The sequence below is a fragment of the Symphalangus syndactylus genome, chromosome 1, assembly GCF_028878055.3.
Source record: "Symphalangus syndactylus isolate Jambi chromosome 1, NHGRI_mSymSyn1-v2.1_pri, whole genome shotgun sequence".
In the NCBI taxonomy this organism is placed as follows: Eukaryota; Metazoa; Chordata; class Mammalia; order Primates; family Hylobatidae; genus Symphalangus; species Symphalangus syndactylus.
The window spans coordinates 27,193,482-27,216,873 of NC_072423.2; the positions used below are offsets into that span (position 1 = coordinate 27,193,482).

At 39.0% G+C, this 23,392-nt stretch overlaps 1 protein-coding gene across 1 annotated transcript in view; it reads left to right on the forward strand.

The window, feature by feature from the left end:
* The first annotated feature begins 634 nt into the window (after positions 1–634).
* LMAN1 (lectin, mannose binding 1) overlaps positions 635–23,392 on the forward strand; it is a 32,653-nt gene continuing 9,895 nt past the window's right edge. The window contains exons 1-10 of the mRNA XM_055297525.2: positions 635–1,006; positions 4,400–4,554; positions 4,638–4,745; positions 5,477–5,538; positions 6,749–6,848; positions 11,615–11,738; positions 13,269–13,327; positions 14,771–14,903; positions 22,166–22,359; positions 22,491–22,561. Of these exons, the coding sequence (XP_055153500.2) occupies positions 793–1,006; positions 4,400–4,554; positions 4,638–4,745; positions 5,477–5,538; positions 6,749–6,848; positions 11,615–11,738; positions 13,269–13,327; positions 14,771–14,903; positions 22,166–22,359; positions 22,491–22,561 (1,220 nt within the window). The 5' untranslated portion in view covers positions 635–792. The remainder of the gene's footprint in view (positions 1,007–4,399; positions 4,555–4,637; positions 4,746–5,476; positions 5,539–6,748; positions 6,849–11,614; positions 11,739–13,268; positions 13,328–14,770; positions 14,904–22,165; positions 22,360–22,490; positions 22,562–23,392) is intronic.

Sequence of the window (23,392 nt, forward strand, 5' to 3'; positions counted from 1 at the left end):
AACGTATTCATTGAGTGAAAGACCGATCCTATATCAAATCTCCAGGTTCTACAGACGCCTGGGTCCGTAGCACATTATCCCTCTCACCAAAACCAAACCAAACCAAAGTCAGTTTCATTTGAATGCACTATTGCCATGGTTTCAAAATTTGGAAAGCTCTTGGAATTAAATTTTGAGATGTAAAGGTTGGCTGACAAATTCACGGAAACCCTCTTTCCGACACCAACTTATAAATCCTAAGGCATCCTACAACCCCGTGGGTGCTGGTTCCTAGTTTGAAACGCTCTAACACAGCTTGGTGGAGCTCAGTGGGCTGGGAGCATAAGCATTCGGGATTGTGCCACTGAAAAACTGATGTCACATCAAAAGGAACGCCTTTCTTCTAATATACTAAAAAGGTTTTGTACAGGCTGGGTCCACAGGTCTTAGGGCTAGCCAATTCCTGCTCCCAGGTATTCTAAGAAGCCGGAGAAAGCTCCCTGCAGGTAAGGACCCAACGGCTCTTTCCGCACTCTGCCGCGCGGGAAGGGAAGGTTAGAGTCCTTTCGCCGCCCCCGGAGGGGGTAGGCGGGGCCTAAGGACCGCACCGCCCCAGACCCGCCCCCTGCGCGTGGCCACGCCCACAGCTGCTCCTGGCCGTGCGGCCGCGCGGAAAGCGGAGGCCGGGGGCGGGGCTCACCGCTTGCCCTTGGGGGTCCCCCGGGCTCTGCCAATCAGCGAGCGCCCTGTTGGCCATCCGCAGCCATCCGCGCCCCTCCCTCTCCCGCCCTCCTCCGCGTTCCAGAATCCAAGATGGCGGGATCCAGGCAAAGGGGTCTCCAGGCCAGAGTTCGGCCGCTGTTCTGCGCCTTACTGCTGTCACTCATTCGCCTCGTCCCGGGCGACGGCGTGGGAGGAGACCCCGCGGCCGCGTTGCCACATCGCCGTTTCGAGTACAAATACAGCTTCAAGGGGCCGCACCTGGTGCAGAGCGACGGGACCGTGCCCTTCTGGGCCCACGCGGGGAGTAAGCCGGAGCAGAGGGCTGGGGGCCGGGTTCCTCCCCTCCTTCTGCCGCCTCTTCGCCTTTCATCCGCGGCTACCCTGGTGTGCTGAGGTTCCCGTTCCAGCAGCTGCACACCATATGCGCTGTGGATGGGATCCTCTTGGCAGCCCCTCCGCCGGGTCCCTCCTGGTTCGCACGGTTCCCTCTGCTTGTCCCCGAGTCTTTCCCTCACCCATTCTGTTCTCTCTCACCCGCCTGCTGTCTTCCCTTCTTTGATCTCGTCGGTACTTTCCTTTGGATCTAGAGGTGTTTGGTTACCTCCTACACTTCCTAGCACTCAAACTCGCTTCTAGGTATCATGTTTCACAACGCCACGTCTGTAGGAGAAATGTGCCCTACCCCCAGCCATCCCAACCTGAAATATGTTCTAGAAGCCCCCTTACTTCCTTTCCCGCTTCCACCCCTCTCCCCCGATCCCCGCTTTCTTTGCTCCGGCGTTAGCAATGGTTAATGCTTCGCTTGAACCCCATGCCCACTGACGGCTCCTGAGATGGCATATAGTGGTAGTAGAGTAATTTTTTAAGTCTTTGTGTGTCAGAAGACATTCTTATACTGTTGGAACTACACATTTTCCTCTCAGTGACTTGGTGTGGTCTTTGATCTTTTCTCTTGTAGTAACACATTATGTAACTTTTTAGGAGAAGGGATATATTTTTAGGGATTGATTGTTTCTGAACCTGAGACTAAGAATAGCATTACATTTTTAGCCCTTTAAAAAAATTGGAAACATTGAAATAATCTTGGGTTCATATTTTATTCACTCTCTGTGTTTGGCACTTTTGTAGATAAGAGAGCCTTGCTAGAGCATTTACTTACGTGAAAGAAAACATATCTGCACTTTTTAGTGCTGATGTGTCACTACTGACTAAGGAGTCAGTCGTAGCACTTGGCATGACATAAGCTGTGTTCAGTGACCGTCAGATATACCCTTTGAACAAGTGGCAAATGCCTTTATATGAGATGAGGAGCTCTGGCAGTTTGAATTCTATCTTTGTGTGTGATTAATCTTTTTTTTTTTTTTTTTACTATAAGTTTTAGGGTACATGTGCACAACGTGCAGGCTAGTTAACATATGTATACATGTGCCATGTTGGTGTGCTGCACCCATTAACTCGTCATTTAACATTAGGTATATCTCCTAATGCCATCCCTCCCACCTTCCCCATAAGTAATCTTTTATGTAAGGTTTTTATACATCACTTTAGATTATCCAGTGTTGGAAACAAAATGTTTCATTTCTAGAAAGTAGTTGCTGAATAGGAAGCACCCTTTTAGGAAGCGCTATTTCTCTCAAATTAATGTGTAATTGAAAGGTATAGATTTTAATTTGACTTAGTGGCCAAGTCATTAAGTAGTTGAAGTAGAGTGCAGTTATTTTGTTACTCAGCAGTCATTTATTATGTGCCCATGCAGCAGGGGTATATTACTGGGCATTTGTTATCAAGGTATCTCTATTCTTGATACACAAAGGTGATGCAAATGATATCAAACACAAGTTTTTGGAGTCTTTGTTTCTATTTGTGGGATGATGATGAATTATTCAGTAGTGGTGATGGATTTGTTCACAGATTTTCACTTCTACACCTCTCCATTGCCTGCCTGTTCTTCTATCCCTTTTCTCTTTTTCTCACACTCACATACACTACATTAGCCAATTAGGAATGTTAATCAACTAGTCAAATCAGTTACCTTGACTTCCTTTTCAGAGCCATAACCAACTAATCTATTCTGCTGCAGAAATGTCAAGATAATGTACCAGTAAATTAAAGCCGTGTGGCTAGAATGAATTTGAAACAAAGTATTAGTATTTTAGCCATGATTTATCTGGCTCCTGGCTCTGGGAATCTCTGCTATAGACATCCCTTGCTTTCATTGTCACTGTAGTTTTTGCATAAGCCTCACTGTAACTACATTGATCATTTTTTTCTTTTCATTTTGCTCTGCAATTCGTTACTTTAAAAAACTTAAAAGCAGAGAAATTTAAGATCTAGTTTAAACACAGCCCTTTACCTTCAACCCCAAATTAAGACCAAATCTATGGTGTTTCTCTTTCTTAACTCTAATGTTCCTCTAGTACACATCCTTAAGCCCATAAGGGCAAAAAAATGATAATTTGTAACCCTTTATAGCTCTCAGAGTTCCTTCACTTTCATTCTCTGATTTGATTCTTACTAGACAAGGCGGGTGTTATCTGTTTTATCGATGAAAAACTGATGTTCAGAAAGGTTAAGGTTTTTGAAAAAGGATACACAAGTAGTAAGTGTCAGTGAAGTTGAACTCAAATCTAGGTCTTGCGATTCTGTGTTCATTCTCTTTCCATGATGCCCACGCCCCCATCCTTTGAATGTTTGAAAGTAACAGTGAACAGTGACTGATCCTACTGAAGTATCTCAGCTTTCCTTTTTGTCAATTTTTTTCTACCTGTAAAGTGATACTACAGTTACAGTTGTTGTATTTCCCAGCATGGGTTTCAGAAAGTTAGTTAATATCTGAGAGCTAGAATTGTTCAAATTTTAAGTCTGATAGGCCTTTAGTAATTACCTAGTCTAATAATAGGAGAAATAGCTAACATTTATTGAAACATTTAAAGCTACTTGTGTAGACACTTAAATACCCATGAGGCTGTTCAAGAAATGGAGTAACTTGCCTACAGATCAAACAGCTAGTAAGTAATAGAGCTGGGTCTTGAACCTAGCCTGGAGATGTAAACCACCGTTTTAGGGATCACTATTTTCTCTGAGAATCTGCTGAAGAATTGCTTTTTGAAGTTCAGTTGACCCTCTCCGTGGAAGAATGTGTATAAATACAGTATTTTGCATATAACTTTTAGGGTGTTTATGGAAGTGATCGAGCCTAGCTCCTTCGTTTTACAGGTAAACATACGGTGAGCCCAAGAGAGTAAGAGAATTGTTTGCTCAAAGTCACACAGCTGAACTGAGACTAGGAACAAGTCTCTTGATTCCTAGTGGTATGTTCTTTTCAGACTGTTTGAGCTTTCTAACCTTTGTAAACAGGTAAAATACATTGCAGCTTTTTTAAAAGTACAAATTTTTAAGGTTTTTAAAAAGAATATTATGAGAATCAGATAGTTTGCCTTAAAGTCATAATTCCCTTTCTCCCACCCACTGTCCCTGGAATTTTTAGTATACGAGCGTAGCTTTAATTTTTTTTTATTTGATAAGGGAGGTGTTAGCCCTAAACTTTTAAAGTTGAAACTGTCAACATGAAATTTTTTCCTAATAATTATTGTACAGGTTACTAAGTCTCTGTAGGTATATTTAGCAGTTTGTGAATGATTCATTGAGTTTTACCTAATTTTAACTTAAAGCTTTTTTTCCCTGATTTTTGTTCTAGATGCTATTCCAAGTTCAGATCAAATTCGAGTAGCACCATCTTTAAAAAGCCAAAGAGGCTCAGTGTGGACAAAGACAAAAGCAGCCTTTGAGAACTGGGAAGTTGAGGTGACATTTCGAGTGACTGGAAGAGGTCGAATTGGCGCTGATGGCCTAGTATGATCATTTCTTTAACTTAGAAAATGTACGTAAATGCATATACCACTAGCCTCTAACTGTTCCCTATTATATATTTTCAGGCAATTTGGTATGCAGAAAATCAAGGCTTGGAGGGCCCTGTGTTTGGATCAGCTGATCTGTGGAATGGTGTTGGAATATTTTTTGATTCTTTTGACAATGATGGAAAGGTATATTTATTGTCAGGACTGTTATCCACTTTAATATATCTATCAGCAGAGTTAGGCTGTGAGAAATAATAGCTTATTCAATGCTTTCATCCGTTTGATAGTACAGAACTCCCCAAGCTATATGGTAAATATGATAATTAGTCTTTATATAGCTAGGAATTTATCAGTTTAATTTACATGTGCATGATTTTTTGTACGTCAGCTTGAGGGCATAGTAGAGCCCTGACTCAGAACTTTGCAGTGACCCCGGCTCCCATGGCCATATTTAATGGATAAATACAAATCCTTAGACATAGGTGGTGAAAACAGTAGTGTTTAGAAGACTCTAACAGTTTACTTACATGAGGACATCCAAGTGCATGACTATTGCTAGCTCACGTATTCATGTCTGGTCATATGTTAATCATTCTTTTTGATTGGGCCAGTTTTTCTGATGATCTCTCCTAAAACAGTTAAGATCAAAATGTACTGACATATTGGAAACATTAGCTTGTGGCTTAGCAGCCTTAAGGTTCATGATCTTCCCATCAGCTGGTTGTTTCTCTATTAATTTTCAGGGGTTATTGTTAGCAATTTGAAGAACTTTAGTAATTCTTTGAGTGCCAAGGCCAGGTTATTTTAAAATTTTGAGTCCTAGAATCTTAGATACGTAAGTCACTTCATAGTACATCAAGAATGATGTAGAATGCTTTGATTAAAGACATTTTTTAAAATGTTTTCTTTATTTTTAGAAAAATAATCCTGCTATAGTAATTATAGGCAACAATGGACAGATCCATTATGACCATCAAAAGTAAGTATGTGTTTTTTACATTACTCTTGATTTCAGCTTCTTTTTGGAATCCTTATGAAATATATTGTTTCAAATCTGAACACTTTCCAAATGAAAAAAATACTGTTCTTGAGACATATTTTGTAACTTGGTAGAAAGGTTTTATTTTATTTGGTTCTATTCTGAAGTTCTATCTGTGGACCGTCTCAGATTCAAACATGGTATGTGTTTTTAATTTAACCTCAAATTATTTAATATTATACTTTCGAAAGTTTATAGACTGTTCCTGGCTCTCAGTGAAGCCACTAATCATGCATTTTTATCTTCATTAAAAGGGATCTTTAAAAAATAAAATTGAGCCTTGATTATTAAGGCTGATGATTCAGCAATTTATGCCATCTTATTTAACTTCAATATTGCATTATTTAAAGACTCAGTGGTTTGCAGATTCTAAGTGTTCAGTACAGTCAACCCTCTGTGTTTGTGGGTTCCGTATCTGTGGATTCAACCAACTGCAGATCAAAAATAATACAAATTATTATTTCGTGTACGCAACAAGAATACAAATTTTAAAATACAGTATAACAACTATTTACAAAGCATTTACATCATATTAGGTGTGATAAGTAATCTAGAGATGATTTAAAGTATACAAGAGGATATACGCACATATATGTAAATACTGTGCCATTTTATGTAAGGGACTTCAGCATCTGAGGATTTTGGTATCCACAGGGGTCCTGGAACCAATGCCCTGTGGATGTTGAAGGATGACTGTATATTTATAATGTATATAAATTAGGTATGTACATTTTTTATTTTCACGTGTTTGTGTGGAAGAAATAGCTTTTAGCCAGTGAACTGTAAGAAAGATGACTTATCCATGTGGCTGTTTACTGTTTTTCTGCCTTAGTGAGTTTCAGCCCTGGTAGTTCATCATAACTCCCTATGGAGCTATTTAAAATGGAGGTGCCTAGGCCACCTCCTTTTGATTCTGCTTCAGTTGATTTGGAGTGGAATCTACATGTTAAAAGCCCAGTGAGTGATTCATGTTCTGCCTTGGGGTAGAGATTCACTGCCTTAGTCTCATGTAGTCTCATGTAGTCTTTTGAGTAAATAACATAAAATATCTCAAGACTTTTTCATAACTTGATATTATTTTAATCTTCCTGAATTTTTAAATATTGAAAAGCTGAGTGTCTTGTTTGTTTTCCTTTCTCTTATACTATAGTGATGGTGCTAGTCAAGCTTTAGCAAGTTGCCAGAGGGACTTTCGTAATAAACCCTATCCTGTCCGAGCAAAGGTTACCTATTACCAGAAAACATTGACAGTAAGTAACATTTATTTAGAGAGAATCAAATAAACAATGTTATAGTATCACTTTTCGTTTTGAATTTTTGATAGAAATTAAACGCACTTAAATTTGGATATGCTGACATACTCATCATTGTTACTCTAAGAGAACAGAGGTGGCTTCAAAGCTCAGTCTGTTTTAAACCCCTGATGGTATGTTTCCATTTAGTCAGTAAATGTTTAAGCACCCTACTGTATAGCACATGTGAGATATATATATATCTATAGATAGATAGATAGATAGATAGATACATAGATACATAGATACATAGATACATAGATAGATACATAGATAGATATTGTTACTCTAAGAGAACAGAGGTGGCTTCAAAGCTCAGTCTGTTAAAAACCCCTGATGGTATGTTTCTATTTAGTCAGTAAATGTTTAAGCACCCTACTGTATAGCACATGTGAGATATATATATAGCTATAGATAGATACATAGATACATAGATAGATAGATAATCTCCAAGCCTTCAGGATACAAATGTGAGTAAGACAGACAGACTTTCTCCCCAGAGAGCTTATAGCCTAACAGAGGACACACAAAGTGTAGCATTCCTATGCTGTGTGATAAATGCTACGTTGCAGACACTATCAAGCGGTCCTGTGGTTAGAATCCTGTAACTGCCAGGTGGAGGTGGGGAAAGGCAGGAACATTTTCTCAGAGTTGAGCTGTGCCCTACTGGGAGATCCGGAAGTTCCTGGGAGTTGGGGGAAGAGGGTGTGTGTGTGTGTGAGTGAGTGGGTGTATTCCAAGCACAGAGAGCAGGCATAGGCCCTTGAGAGAGCTTGAAATATTTTGGAAAGGCATGTAGTTTGGTATGGCTGGGAGATAGAAGAGATCAGTGAGCAGTGAGGTTGAAAGGTTGGCAGTAACAGGCCTTGCACTGCTTCCTGTAGTTTATCCTCTGAGAAACTTTGTTTTTTTTTTTTTTGAGACGGAGTCTCGCTCTGTCGCCCAGGCTGGAGTGCAGTGGCGCGATCTCGGCTCACTGCAAGCTCCGCCTCCCGGGTTCACCCCATTCTCCTGCCTCAGCCTCCCAAGTAGCTGGGACTACAGGCGCCCGCCACCACGCCCAGCTAATTTTTTGTATTTTTAGTAGAGACGGGGTTTCACTGTGGTCTCGATCTCCTGACCTCGTGATCCGCCCGCCTCGGCCTCCCAAAGTGCTGGGATTACAAGCGTGAGCCACCGCGCCCGGCCAGAAACTTTTAAAAATGTTTAAAGGGTTTTAAGCGGGAGGTGAAATTATCAGATTTGCAATTTAGAAAGATGACTTAGGTCCCAGTATTCTTAGTACCAGTTTTCTTGGGGTTGGGGGTGAACACAGTTTTTGAGTCAAGGATAGTTCCTGAATATAGCCAATTGGACAGCTAATTGGTACTGTTTACTAGCAAAGAAGCAGCACATTTGTTTGTGTTTTATCTGTTTGGGGGAGGAATGGGGAATCATAGGATTGGTAATGAGTTTAGTTGTAGGTAAATTGAGGTTAGGGTAATATATAGGTGGATATATCTAACTGGCAGTTATGATAACTAAGATCACTATGCATTGTAAACTTTGCTTTTTAAAGATGCCATTAATACCTGGTTATATAATACTTAAAAGTAAAAAAATATAGTGTATGAATTTTTCTTTCACCTAAATCATGAGCTAGCCTTACACTCCTGGGTCTAAAACTCTGAGGAAGTTAGTTCTGTGGAAAACTATATTGTCTTAGTCTTAATTCCAAGCTAATTTAAAGATCTTAGAATAGAGCAAGTGTCCAATGTATTATGATTAGCTTGGATTTGAATTCCACTATAATTATTCACCCTGTACAGTTTCATTAGAGTCATCAGTAAGTCTTGCTTACCTGCATGTGGCAAAGCCCAGACATCAAGTGTGGTGGGTGCAGACTGTCCATGTGACCCAACACTGTGAGGCTGTGAGCCCTGGCAGCACTCCAAAACAATAGCCTTGCAAAATGTACTCCCCAAAAAGGGTTCCACAATTGATGAGATTGGGCACTACTCTGCATATTAGCACATTAAAGATTTCTTTATGAAGGATGCTTTATAAAGAAAGGATAAATAAACCTTTAATTAAACCTCACATTTCCCAGACTGACTTAACTATGGAATTCTTTTTCACCTACTGTCTATGAGTGATCATGGAGCTAGTGTTTTCAGGTACACGTTTTGGAGAGACTGGCTGGACACGTGACTGCCACTTACTGGTTTTCGCCTCTCTGTACATTTGCTCAGTCTGGTAATAATTCCTTTTCTTTCTACTTGGTAAAGTCATACTTAGCTTTGAGCACACAAATGCAGATCCCTTTTCCATCAGAATTCCTATACAGCTCATAATGATCTGTCTCTCCTAAACTCTTATTTTTTTTTCTCTAATGCTTATTTGGCTTTGAGATATGTTGCACTGATTTGCTTATTAACTGTATGTATGTCTCTTCTTATCAATATGATTGTAAACTTCTCACAATAGGCATATCCTATATTTCTCCTAGTTCCTAATATTGTGCCCATGTTAAGTACTCAAGAAGTGTTTATTTTCATGAGTACTTGCACCCTAGCTTGTCCCAGTTGTTTCCACATTGGAGGGAAAAACAAAGTAAGAGGAGGTTGGAAGCAATAAGTGCTGTTGGTGGGGGAAACACAGTCAAAGCAAGATTTCTTTCTTTTTTTTTTTTTTTTGAGACGGAGTCTTGCTCTGTCGCCCAGGCTGGAGTGCAGTGGCGCAATCTCAGCTCACTGCAAGCTCTGCCTCCCGGGTTCACGCCATTCTCCTGCCTCAGCCTCCCGAGTAGCTGGGACTGCAGGCGCCCACCACCACGCCCGGCTAATTTTTTTGTGTATTTTTAGTAGAGACGGGGTTTCACCATGGTCTCGATCTCCTGACCTCGTGATCTGCCCGCCTCGGCCTCCCAAAGTGCTGGAATTACAAGCGTGAGCCACCATGCCCGGCCGAAGCAAGATTTCTTAAATATTCCAAGTGTAGTGTAGTCTTTAACAATGGTTTGAAACCATAAGGTGAATAGGGAAGGTTATTGATGATCTCATAAAGAAGTAATAATCAGTGGACAGTTTGTACCTAGGCTTTCAGTTACAGTCCTTCCTAACATTCCTGCTAACTCACAGTACAATGAAATGTGTTACGTCCTTTAAAAAAAAAATTGGTGCTGGGCGCGGTGGATCAGACCTGTAATCCCAGCACTTTAGGAGGCCGAGGCAGGTGGATCACGAGGTCAGGAGATGGAGACCATCCTGACTCACACGGTGAAACCCCGCCTCTACTAAAAATACAAAAAAATTAGCGGGGCATTGTGGCGGGCGCCTGTAGTCTCCGCTACTCGGGAGGCTGAGGCAGGAGAATGCCGTGAACCCCGGAGGCAGAGTTTGCAGTAAGCCGAGATCGCACCATTGCACTCCAGCCTGGGCGGCAGAGCAAGACCCCATCTCAAAAAATAAATAAATAAAAATAATTGGAACTAGACAATGAAGACTTCTGCTGGATTTTCAGTTTGTTAGAATTCAAGGAAAAAAATACTGAACAATTGGAGGATTTTAGTATTGTAATTTGAATGTGATAATCTACAGTCTTTTTAAGACTCAAAGGCAGATAACTTCCTGATTGTTGATTCTAATTTAAAAGGCTCTGTGGAGGAGGACCAGTTGTAAATGATGTAAAATGAAGTAGGAATATTACTAATCAGAGGAAACAAGTATTAATATGAACCAAATGCTAAATGATCTTTTAAAATTAATTATTTTAAGCTAATTTTTAATTCACGTTTCCATCCTACAGTATATGGAGAGTAACTCTTCATATTGACAGATTTTATTCTCTTGCTGAAAATTTGGACAGAATACTAGAACATTTTGCCTATGTGACTGAATCTTAAGCCTCTGACAAAATTTTAACTCTAGAAGTAATGACACAAGTGCCCTTACTCTGGTGCCATGGGCCTTCTCCTTCTGCAACCACCCTGAACCTCAGTGACTGTTGTTTAGGGTGGGACTCGTGAGAGGATTATTAGAAATGAAATGTATTGAAAAGGCTGAACCACTGTTTGACTGGGATAATGAGAAAAGCATTCATGTGTCAGGTGGATTCCTGTGCTTGCCTAGGATTCTAAGATTCTGTTAAGAAATTTAGGGTCATTCCTTCAAATATACATTTCGCAGAGTAGAAACGTACATATTTTTAGTTTTTTCTTTCTCTGCCTTGTCAGTATGACTTCTGTCACTTTTGCTCTCTGCTAACCTGTGACAGTCCAGTTACCTCACTGATTTAATTAAGAGGAGCTCACTACTTGTTGAGACAATCTATTTTAAATAAATCCTCAACCAGCTGCAGATAAAATTGTAAATTTAACCTCTTGGTTTTAGCTGTCACTGGGATCTGAGAACAAGTCTGATCCCTCTACTGCATGGACCATTCCAAGAGAGTAATGGTGACTCCCTAGGTCTTCTTGAGAGAAGGCGAACCATATTCCATTTTAGAAAGGTTTTCATAGAAAGTTATCAGATTTTTCTCTTTTTAAACTTTTGACACATAGTGGGGCAAAAATCATTTTTTTAAGTAAAATATATTGTATAATGACACCAAGTAAGAAATGTTATTTAAAATTACCCCTTATAATAATGAAACAAAATTGAATAGTGTTAGTCATAAAATGGGTCAATTGAAATTTATTTTCTAATGTCTTCTATAAAAGCTGTTGCTATGATATGTCTTTCTAGGTAATGATCAATAATGGCTTTACACCAGATAAAAATGATTATGAATTTTGTGCCAAAGTGGAAAATATGATTATCCCTGCACAAGGGCATTTTGGAATATCTGCTGCAACTGGAGGTCTTGCAGGTAAATCTTGCAGTCTGATAATATTAAAAGTTTGTGAATTGTGTTTTATTGGGAATAGTATATTAGGGATATGTAGACTTGTTTATGCTAACAACTTTTTAAGACTGTTTGGGACCTTCCCTTCGCCTCTTGTGCCAGTCTTTTGGTCTGTTGAGATTGCTAACTTTCTATTATATTGTTCGGTAGGTGTACAGTTAACTGGGGCTATATACAAGTGTGTAAATTAGAGCATCAGTTTGGGTGCTATTTTATAGTGAAGGAGACATATTTAAAGCAGAGGCTATCAAAGTCAGCAGGCTTAAAGGCTGCAGATCAAATCACATGACAACTAAAATAACAATCTTGGCTAGTCACATCCACAAAAAGGTTAATGGCCAAGTGTTTTAGGATCCTGATCATTGTCACATCACATATAAATGAATTTGGCAACCTAAGGAAAGGTTATTTGGTGACTAAACTTTAAACAAAAACAGTTACCATTTTTTTCCACATAAGGTGATAAATTACCATTCAGCGTCAATGCCATTTTATGTTTATATGATACATTGTAGTTTTAAATATTTTCAAATACATGGATTGTTCCTGACAACCCAGAGGAGAAGGGAGGGAAGATCATATTTTCCATATTTTTAGAAGAACTTGCTAAATTTTAGGTGAAAGAAATTTCTGAAGATCGTATGGCCAATTGATGGTCAGCCCCAGGCAGGACTCGGCCTGGATTTCTGACTCCAGGTTCAGTGCCCTATTACACAACACAGTTTCTTAAGTTACTTAACCTACACTAAGTATTATAGTTTTCTTTTTAATCTGTCTACATCTCTAGATTCCATAAAAACAGTACAAAGCATAAAGATTGCTGTATGCTTGATATTAATTGCTGTTGATTGGTGGATGTGACTAGCCAGGATCGGTATTTTAGTTAAGGGTTAGGAGGTTTGATTTGCTGAGCTGGTGCTTTTGGCATAAACAGCTCGTATTTGATTTTTTGATATGATTTTAGGTAAGATAAAATTATTAATATCTTCCATGTGAAAGAAACAAATAAAAAAGTAAGACAAAAAGTGTTGTGCACTCTAAGAAAGGTTCAGAGACATATAGGTACCGGCAGTATGTGGAGACCAGGATTTTCTCTCGTTTGTCTGGGACGTTGTCCATGAAGGAGATTTGTGGGAAACCATGGATGATCTTGGCACCAGAATAAGGAGTTTGGACTTCTTTTGACCCTTCATTTGTTTGTTCATTTCTTATCAGACATTGATTAAACATCGATTATATGTTAAACACTACTAAATATTCTGATTTAGGGTTTAAAAAAGTGAGTTTTGGATTATTTCTAGTATAAATCTTTCAGGTGAATTTTTGTCTCTAAGCTTACAGAGTGCCATTGCCTTTACCAAATTAGTGCTAATGTTTGTCAATTCCCTCACTGGTTATTGTTATTTAAAGCAATAAATATTGATAAAATACATTTACAATGATAAAAGTAATCTCCTATGGAACTTTTTCAAACTTTTTTTTTTTAATTTGTAGATGACCATGATGTCCTTTCTTTTCTGACTTTCCAGTTGACTGAACCTGGAAAAGAGCCGGTAATTTTACACATTTTTTCAAAAACTTTATCAGTTTAGTGGTTTTGCCTTTTAGCTGAATGTTTCAGAAGACTAACTTAGGTTTGGATCTTGTTTCTGCCAGTTACTGCTCTATGGTCTTGTGCAAGTTACTGAACTTCACAAGAAGTTCAAGAAACTTCATCACAAGAAACTTCATTTCTTTTTTTTTTTTTTTTTTGAGACGGAGTCTCGCTCTGTCTCCCAGGCTGGAGTGCAGTGGCGCAATATCGGCTCACTGCAAGCTCCGCCTCCTGGGTTCACACCTGTAGTTCCAGCTACTTCGGAGGCTGAGGCTGGAGAATCACTTGAACCTGGGAGCGAGAGGTTGCAGTGAGCTGAGATCAAGACACTGCACTTCTCCTGCCTCACCTTCCTGAGTAGCTGGGACTACAGGCTTCCGCCACCACGCCCAGCTAATTTTTTGTATTTTTTGCTAGAGACAGGGTTTCACTGTGTTAGCCAGGATGATCTCGATCTCCTGACCTTGTGATCCGCCCGCCTCGGCGTCCCAAAGTGCTGGGATTACAGGCGCAAGCCACTGCGCTCGGCCACGCTTCATTTCTTAATTGCTAAAACAGAGATATTTGTACTGGCCACCTCATGATATTGAAGGATTGAGACAGTGCACTTATAGCAAGTGCTCAGTAAATGGTAGTGGTTATTATTAGAGGCAAGAGTAGGCCGGGTGTGGTGGCTCATGCCTGTAATCCTAGCACTTTGGGAGGCCAAGGTGGGCAGATCACCTGAGGTCAGGAGTTTGAGACCAGCCTGACCAACATGGTGAAACCCCTGTCTCTACTAAAAATACAAAAAATAGCTGGGTGTGGTGGTGCACACCTGTAGTTCCAGCTACTCAGGAGGCTGAGGCTGGAGAATGGCTTGAACCTGGGAGGGAGAGGTTGCAGTAAGCTGAGATCAAGACACTGCACTTCAGCCTGGGCGACAGAGTAAGACTCCATCTTAAAAAAGAAAAAAGGGCCGGGCGTGGTGGCTGACGCCTGTAATCCTAGCACTTTGGGAGGCCGAGGTGGGTGGATTGCCTGAGCTAAGGAGTTCAAAACCAGCCTGAACGACACAGCGAAACCCCATCTCTACTAAAAAATACAAAAAAATCAGCCAGGCGTGGCGGCCAGCTACTCGGGAGGATGAGGCAGGAGAGTTGCTTGAACCTGGGAGGCGGAGGTTGCAGTCACCCGAGATCACACTACTGCACTCCAGCCTGGGTGACAGAGCGAGACTCTTGTCTCCAAAAAAAAAAAAAGAAAGAGTAATTTGCTATCATTTAAGTAAAGAAGGAATACATTTTTATGTTAACCTTTCAGCTAGTGGTAGAAGAGTTAAAATGAGAAAAATAACATGTATAGAGATATCTTAATGATTTTCTTACTTTTTTATGCTCTATTCCGAAACTCCGAAAAAAAGCCCACACCAGATAAAGAAATTTCGGAAAAGGAAAAAGAAAAGTATCAGGAGGAATTTGAGCACTTTCAACAAGAATTGGATAAAAAAAAAGAGGAATTCCAGAAGGGCCACCCCGACCTCCAAGGGCAGCCTGGTGAGTTGTAGCGAAGCTGACATGGGTGCCGCAGCAGGGCTTGGGGCTGATAATCATGGACACTTGAGTCTCTGTGTTGCCTGGCTCATCCCTGCCCTCTGAACAGACACATTCCAAGTGAGTTCTGGAAACAATTTAGGAGCAAATCTTTAGTCTTTAAGAGTCAAGAGATTGGCATTTTTACCAGTGAGAATGTGGCTTAGTCATGTATGAAATAAAGAGTACCATGGTTATTTGGAGGAATGGGACCGCTAGGGTGAAAGCTCCATGAGGACAGGGATTGTGTTAATACTCGTTGCTGTGTCCACTAAGCCTAAAAATAAATGCAAAACAATGCTAACCTAGTAGTTCAGGTTCAGTAAATATTTTTTGACTGAAATCATCAAAAGTGTATATTTTTGCTTTTAGTGACACATAATTACCTTATAGTGTGGAGATAATCCTTAAAATCTATCAAAACTGTTATGAAAGTAATGTGACATAGCTGCTTCTCCTCCCCATACTACGCAATAGAATCCTGGACTATATAGTTGGAAATTATAAAATACTAGTCTAAGCCAGTGTTATTAAGAACTTGAGTGTGCTAATGTCAAAAAAAATAAATAAATAAAAAACATTTTAAGGCCAAATTGAGGGACTTTATATTATCTGCTAGCTTTTTATCTGAATTGTTCCCCGTCAGCATAAGTGATCAAAGGTGTACTTAAGGCTGTGGCTAGCATTTGAACTCTATGTAGTATGCAGTTCTCTTAACGATCAACAGTATGAGTCAGACTTAATGAATTTTAAAATGAAACATAAAGGTCATTCTTATTTTGAATTTGTTTTAAACATCATCACATAAAATTTGTGAGTATATCCTGAAGCTGACTATAGTGTTTGAAAAGTATGGTTTGGTAAATTTTGACAAATGCGTATACCCATTTAACCATCACCCAGATCAGTACCACGGAACATTTTTATCATCCCAGAAAGTTCCCTCATGCCTCCTTAAAGTCAACCACCTTCTCCACAGAGCCCATCACTATTCTTATGTTATCACTGTAGATTAGTTCTGCCTATTCTTATAAGTAGAATCACACAGTGTATATGAAAGAGAAATATTTTCCCATTTTAATTTTATTTAACTTTTTATATATTTAGGAAGAGTACAAGTGCAGATTTCTTATATGCTTGTGTCATATAGTGGTGAAGTCTGGGGTTTTAGTGTACTCTCACCCTAATGAACATGGTACTCAATGGGTAATTTTCAACCTTCATTCCCCTCCCACCTTTTGTAGTCTCCACTGTCCGTTATTCCACTCCATATGTTCATGTGTACCCATTGTTTAGCTTTCACTTATAAGTGGGAATGTATGGTATTTGACTTTCTAAGTCATTTCACTTGGGATAATCGCTTCCAGTTCCATCCATGTTGCTGCAAAAGACATGATTTCATTCTTATTTTATGGCTGAGTAGTCTATAGTATATACATACATACATACATACATACATACATACATACATACATACACATACACACGCCACATTTTCTTTATCAAGTTCTCTGTTGATGGGCACTTAGGTTGATTCCATATCTTTGCTGTTGTAAATAGGGCTGTGATAAACGTATGAGTTCAAGTATCTTTTTGATATAATGATTTCTTTCCCTTTGGGTAAACACCCAGTAGTGGGATTGCTGGATCAAACGGTAATTCTAATTTTAGTTCTTTGAGAGTTCTCCATACTGTTTTCCATGAAGGTTGTACTAATTTACATTCCCACCAACAGCATATAAGCATTGCCTCTTCTCCACATCCTTGACAACATCTGTTGTCTTTTGACTTTTTAATAACTTGTGTAAGATAGTATCTCATTGTGGTTTTAATTTGGATTTTTTTGATGATTCGTGATGTTGAGCATTTCTTCATTTATTTGTTGGCCACTTGTGTGTCTTCTTTTGAAAAATGTCTGTTCATGCTCTTTGCCCAGTTTTTTAATGGGCTTTTTGTTTTTCTCTTGAGTTGTTTGAGTTCCTTGTAGATTCTGGATATTAGCCCTTCGTTGGATGCATAGTTTGCAAATATTTTTTCCCATTCTGTAGGTTAGATTATTGTGTTGATTGTTTCTTTTGCTGTGTCGAAGCTTTTTAGTTTAAGTCCCATCTGTCTGTTTTTGTTTTTCTTGTGTTTGCCTTTGAGGACTTGGTCTAAATTCTCTACCTAGGCCAATATGCAGAAGAGTCTTTCCTCAGTTTTCTTTTAGGGTTTGTATGGTTTCATGTCTTATGTTTAGGTCTTTAATCCATCTTGAGTTAATTTTTGCATATGGTGAGAAATATGGGTCCACTTACATTCTTCTATATATAGCTATTTAATTTTTTCAGCAGCATTTATTGAATAGAGTGTCCTTTCCCCAGTGTATATTTTTGTTGACTTTGTTGAAGATCAGTTGGTTGTAGGTGTATGGGTATATTTCTTGGTCCGCTGTTCTGTTCCATTGACTTATATGGCTATTTTTTTTTTTTTTTTTTTCCGAGACGGAGTCTCATTCTGTCACCCAGGCTGGAGTGCAGTGGCGCAATCTCGGCTCACTGCAAGCTCTGCCTCCCGGATTCACGCCATTCTCCTGCCTCAGCCTCTCCGAGTAGCTGGGACTACAGGCGCCCGCCACCACGCCCGGCTAATTTTTTGTATTTTTAGTAGAGACGGAGTTTCACCTGGTCTCGATCTCCTGACCTCGTGATCCACCCGCCTCGGCCTCCCAAAGTGCTGGGATTACAAGCGTGAGCCACCGCGCCCGGCCTTATATGGCTATTTTTATACCAATATTATGCTGGTTTGGTTACTTTAGCCTTGTAGTATAATTTGAAGTCAGGTAATGTGATGCCTCCAGATTTATTCCTTTTGCTTAGCATTGCTTTGGTTATTTGGGCTCCTTTTTTCTCCATATGAATTTTAGGATTTTTTTTTTCTAATTCTGTGAAAAATGACATTGGTAATTTGATAGGGAGTGTCTAGAACTAGTAGATGGTTTTGGGCAGTATGGTCATTTTAACAATTTTGATTCTTCCAGTTCATAAGCATGGGATACTTTTCCATTTGTTTGTGTCATCCTTGTTTTGAAGTTCTCCTTATAGAGAGCTTTCCCCTCCTTGGTTAAAAATATTTCTAGGTGTTTTTTGTTTGTTTGTTTTAGCTGTTGTAAATGGAATTGCCTTCTAGATTTGGTCCGCTAGATCATTATCAGTATATGAAAATGCTACTGATTTCTGTACATTAATGTTTTATCTTGAAACATTACTGAATTCATTTATCAAATCTAAGAGTTTTTTGGTGGAGTCATTAGGGTTTTTGAGATATAAGATCATATCATTAGCGAACAGGGATAATGTTACTTACTCATTTCCAGTTTGGATGCCTTTTATTTTTTTCTCTTGCCTGATTGCTCTGGTGAAGACTTCTAGTATTATGTTATTACACATAAGAGTGATAAAAGTGGGCATCCTTGTCTTGTTCCAGTTCTTAAAGGGAATGTTTTCAACTTTACTTGTTAAGTGTGATGTTGGCTGTGGGTTTGTCATATGTGGCCTTTATTATGTTGAGGTATGTTCACTGAGGATTTTTATCATGAAGGGATGATGAAATTTATTGAATGCCCTTTCTGAGTCTGTTGAAATGATCATGTGTTTTGCTCTTAATTCTGTTTATGTGGTGTATCATATATATGGATTTTTATATGTTGAACCTTCCTTGCATCCCTGGGATAAATCCCACCTGATCGTGCTGTATTATCTTTTTGATGTGCTGTAGGATTCATTTTGCTGGTATTCTGTAGAGGATTTTTGCATCTTTGTTCATCAGGGATATGGGTCTGTAGTTTTCTATTTTTTGTGTCCTTGTCTGGTTTTGGTATCAGGGTGATACCACCCTCATAGGATGAGTTAGGGAGAATTCTCTCCTCAATGTTTTGGAATAATTTCAGGAGAATTGGTTCTTCTTGATATGTTTGATAGAATTCAGCTATAAATCCATCTAGTCCTGGCTGTTGTTAAGAGATTTTTTTTTTACTACTGATTCAGTCTTGCTGCTCATTATTGGTCTGTTCAGGAGTTCTGTTTCTTCCTGTTTCAATCTCAGAAAGTTGTGTGTTTCCAGGAATTTATCCATTTCCTCTAGGTTTTCTAGTTTGTGAGCATATAGGTGTTCAAATAGTTTCTGATGATCTTTTGTGTGTTTGTGGAATCTGTTGTAATGTCTCCTTCTTTTCTGATGGTGTTTATTTGTATCATCTCTCTTCTTTTCTTGCCTATTGTAGCTAGTGGTTTATCAATTTTGTTTATCTTTTCAAGGAAGCAACTTTTTGTTTTGTTGATCCTTTATTAATTTTTTTGGTCTCTATTTCATTTAGCTTTGCTCTCACATTTGTTATTTCTTTTCTTCTAACTTTGGGTTTGGTTTGTTCTTGTTTTTCTAGTTTGCTGAGGAATAATGTTAGATTGTTTGTGATCTTTCCCCTTTCTGATGTGGCATTTAATGTTATAAACTGCCCTCTTCACACTGCTTTTTGCTGTTTTGGTTTGGTGTTTCCATTTTCATTCATTTCAAGAAATTTTTACATTTGTGTCTTAATTTCTTCATTGATAAAGTGAATGTTCAGGAGTATGCTGTTTAATTTCCATGTGTTTGTTTAGTTTCTTAAGTTCCTCTTAGTATTGATTTCTAGATTCATTCCATTGTGGTCTAAGACACTTGATATGATTCTGATTTTCAAAAATTTGCTAAGACTTATTTTGTGACCTTATATGTAGTCTGTTTCGGAGAGTCTTCTATGTGCTGGTGAAAAGAATGTATATTCCAGTTATTACAGAAAGTTCTGTAAATGTCTAAGTCCATTTGGTCTAAAGTCCAATTTAATCCCAATGTTTCTTTGTTATTTTTCTGTCTCAATCTAGTGTTGTGTGTGTGGTGTTAAATTCTCCCACTATTATTGTATTACTGTCTTTCTCTTTTTTTAGGTCTCGTAATAATTATTTTCTGAATTTTGATGCTCTAATGTTGGGTGCATATAAATTAGGATTGTTATATCCTCTTGCTGAATTGATCCCTTTATCATTATATAATAACCTTCTTCGTCTTTTCTTTTTTGAGTCTGTTTTATCTCATATAAGTATAGCTACTCCTGCTCACTTTTGGTTTCCATTTGCTTGGACTATCATTTTCCGCCTCTTTACTTTCAGTCTGTGTGTGTCTTTATGAATAAGGTAAGTTTCTTGTAGGCAGTATATAGTTGTGCCATGTATTTTAATCCATTCTGCCAGTCTGTATCTTTTAGTGGAACATTTAATCCATCTGCATTCAAGGTTAATATTGATATATGAGGCTTTGTTCTTGTCATAGTGTTCATTATTTTCAAGTTGTCTTATAAATTCTTTGTTCCTTTCTTTTTTCCATCTTTGTCTTTGTCATTTAATGAAATTCTGTCATGTTGTCATTTGATTCTTAATCTTCCTCCCCTGTGTGATTGTTTTATAAGAACTTTTATTTTATATTTCTGTTTTTATCATGGTGAATATTGACCTTTTGTTTCCATGTTTAAGACCGCTTTGAGCATTTCCTGTTATGCTGATCTAGTAATGACAGATTTCCCCAGCGTTTGCTTGTCTGGGAAAGGCTTTATTTCTTCTTTATTTATGAAGCTGATTCTGGCAGGATATAAAATTCTTGGCTGACAGTTTTTTTTTTTTTATTAGTACTTTGAGAATGCCCATTCCTTTCTGGCCTGTAAGTTTTCTGCTGAAAAGTCTGCTGTTAATCTGATGGAATTTCTGTTATAAGTGACTAAGTACTTTTGCTAATTTTAAAATTATTTCACATTGACTTTAGACATTCTGAATATAATATGCTGTAGTGAAATCCTTTTTGCAATATATTTTTCTGGGGATTGCTGGGCCTTCTGTATCTGGACATCTAACTCTTTTGCTAGACTTGGGAAGCTGTCATCAATTATTTTCTTAGTTTTTCTCCTTAGCCAGACAACAACTGCAGCCATATCAACTTGAACTCGGACTAAGGATAGGGCACAGCCCAGCATGAAACTCTCGAAATTGTGCCTTGTGCCTGGAACCAGGGAGAGCAGGGCCCCTCCTAGGCAGGTGTCATGAGCAAGAAGCTGTAAGAAATGCAGTCTGCTCACATCTCAGTTTCACAAGAGTCTATTGCAGGGCAGTGGGTATTGTCCTAGATATGCATAGGAGAGCCTGGTTACCCTGTCTCTCCTTGGCCAGGTGGTAGCTACAGCCTTGTCAGCCCAAACATAGCCTGAGGGTGGGGCACAACCCTCCATTAAACTCTCAGTATTTCACCTTGGGTCTGGGACCAGAGAGGGTAGGGTCCCTCCCAGGTAAGCAGCATGGGCAAGAAGCTGTGGGGAGTGCTGTCTACTCATGTCTCAGTATCAGCAGCACCCTTCAGCAAGGCAGTAGGGACCTTCCTAGGGGTGCATGGGAGTGACCAGTGTCCCCCCTTCTCTCCTTGGAACATTGCAGCGGCTGCAGCCATGTCTGTAGATCCCCGGTTTCTAGGCTATCAACAGTGGTGCCCAGCTGGAGCTGTTGTAGGCTCAAATGCCTGTGGGGTTCCATGTGGTTTCCCTTTATGGAGCAACATCTCTGTGCAATATTTAGGCAGTTCCATATGTCCAGCCCATGGCCCTAGTTGGTCAAAGGTTTTTCCTGTAGCCAGGATCATAAAAGCCCATTTTGGACTGAAGGGCCCTGGGGTTTTCTCTCTTATTGTTTCCTATCATCTAGGAGCCCTTCCGGTGCTCAGTCAGCTCCTGGCTGGGCAAGCTGCCTCAAATTCTCTCCTTATTTTGGTGCTTCCTATTTCTTCTCTGATGAATCCTAGCATTCTCTCCTAGGCAATCTATTTGAAATGCAATATCTACTTACTACTCTGGTTTTTCTCCATGGAGGAGGCACATACTACCTGCATCTGGTTAGCCATTTTGATCCCTCCTGAGATTATCCAAGAAAAATTGTTTTTAAATAAAAAAATTTAAACCCAATTTATAATACGTGTTCAATCGACTGAAGTGGCAGAAAACAAATAATTTAATCATTATTGAATTAATTATCTGCATATTTTCTGTTTGGGAGATTGTACCACTATGATGGTAATGTCCTAATTTTGCTGAATGTTGGCACTTTGGTCACTTACGGTATTTTGAAAACTACGTATGTGTAGGTGACTCTGATCATTTTTATTTATTTCCTTTTCAGCGGAGGAGATATTTGAGAGTGTAGGAGATCGAGAGCTAAGACAAGTCTTTGAAGGACAGAATCGTATTCATCTCGAAATCAAGCAGCTGAACCGGCAGTTAGATATGATTCTTGATGAACAGAGAAGATATGTCTCTTCCTTAACAGAGGAAATCTCTAAAAGAGGAGCAGGAATGCCTGGGCAGCATGGGCAGGTGGGCTTGCAGAATATGCAGATTGCCCCATTTACCCTTTGCTGGAAGGGAAGTAAAGAAGAAGGGCCACTGTACTATGTGCTCATAGAATGTGGATTATTCAGCTTGCTCGTCATTGTTTCTTCCTCCAGATCACTCAGCAAGAACTGGATACTGTTGTGAAAACTCAGCATGAGATTCTGAGACAAGTAAATGAAATGAAGTAAGTATGTAAAAGTAGTGTCTGTGTGTTACGTGATTTTTTTTATCCTAAATTTGTGACTTTAGGTGTGCAAGCACTGTATTGTAAGATTTCTGCATAAGGGTAAGAATTCCATTCTAGATTCATTTTACAAATAGGGGACCATAAATACAGCAACTTTTAATATTCAAAAACTGCAAACATGTCTAAAGTTTCTAATTGTTCAGAGCTGGAAAAGAAAAAATGTTTTGGCATCTTTTAAAGAGATTTGTCAGTTACTTGACAGAGCCAGGTATGTTCTTATATTTATAAAATATAAAAAGAATATGAAATGATATATAACAATTTTATGAAAAGTACTAGGGGAATAAATATGTGTAGCATTGTAAGACTAATACAAGCAGACCTGATGCAGGAAATTCTTTCTGATGGAATGAAACCATTTTGAACATAATATGTGTGACTACCTCTTTTTCATTCCCATCTTTTACTCTCAGAAAGACTGGACAGAGTTGGAGCAGAGAGGAGATAATTGTGTCCTTAGAATGTTGAACAATAAATTTCTAATGAGAATTATTGACTTATGCAAATAATTAATAGCTTTCAATGCCTGGAGCAGAGATAACAAACCGAAGTGTCATGTTTCCATAACCTAACATTTTAGAGCACTGTCCCAACCGATAGAACCCTTGACAAACAAGAATGTCAAGGTGAGTTCTTTAGGACTGGAGAATTAAACAGGGTTAGATCAAACAGAAGGTGATTATACCTGGTGTCTAGAGATTAAAGGCACTTAACTTATAACTGCAAATTTATATTTCTTCAGTTTTTCTCTTTGCATTTTAAAAAATC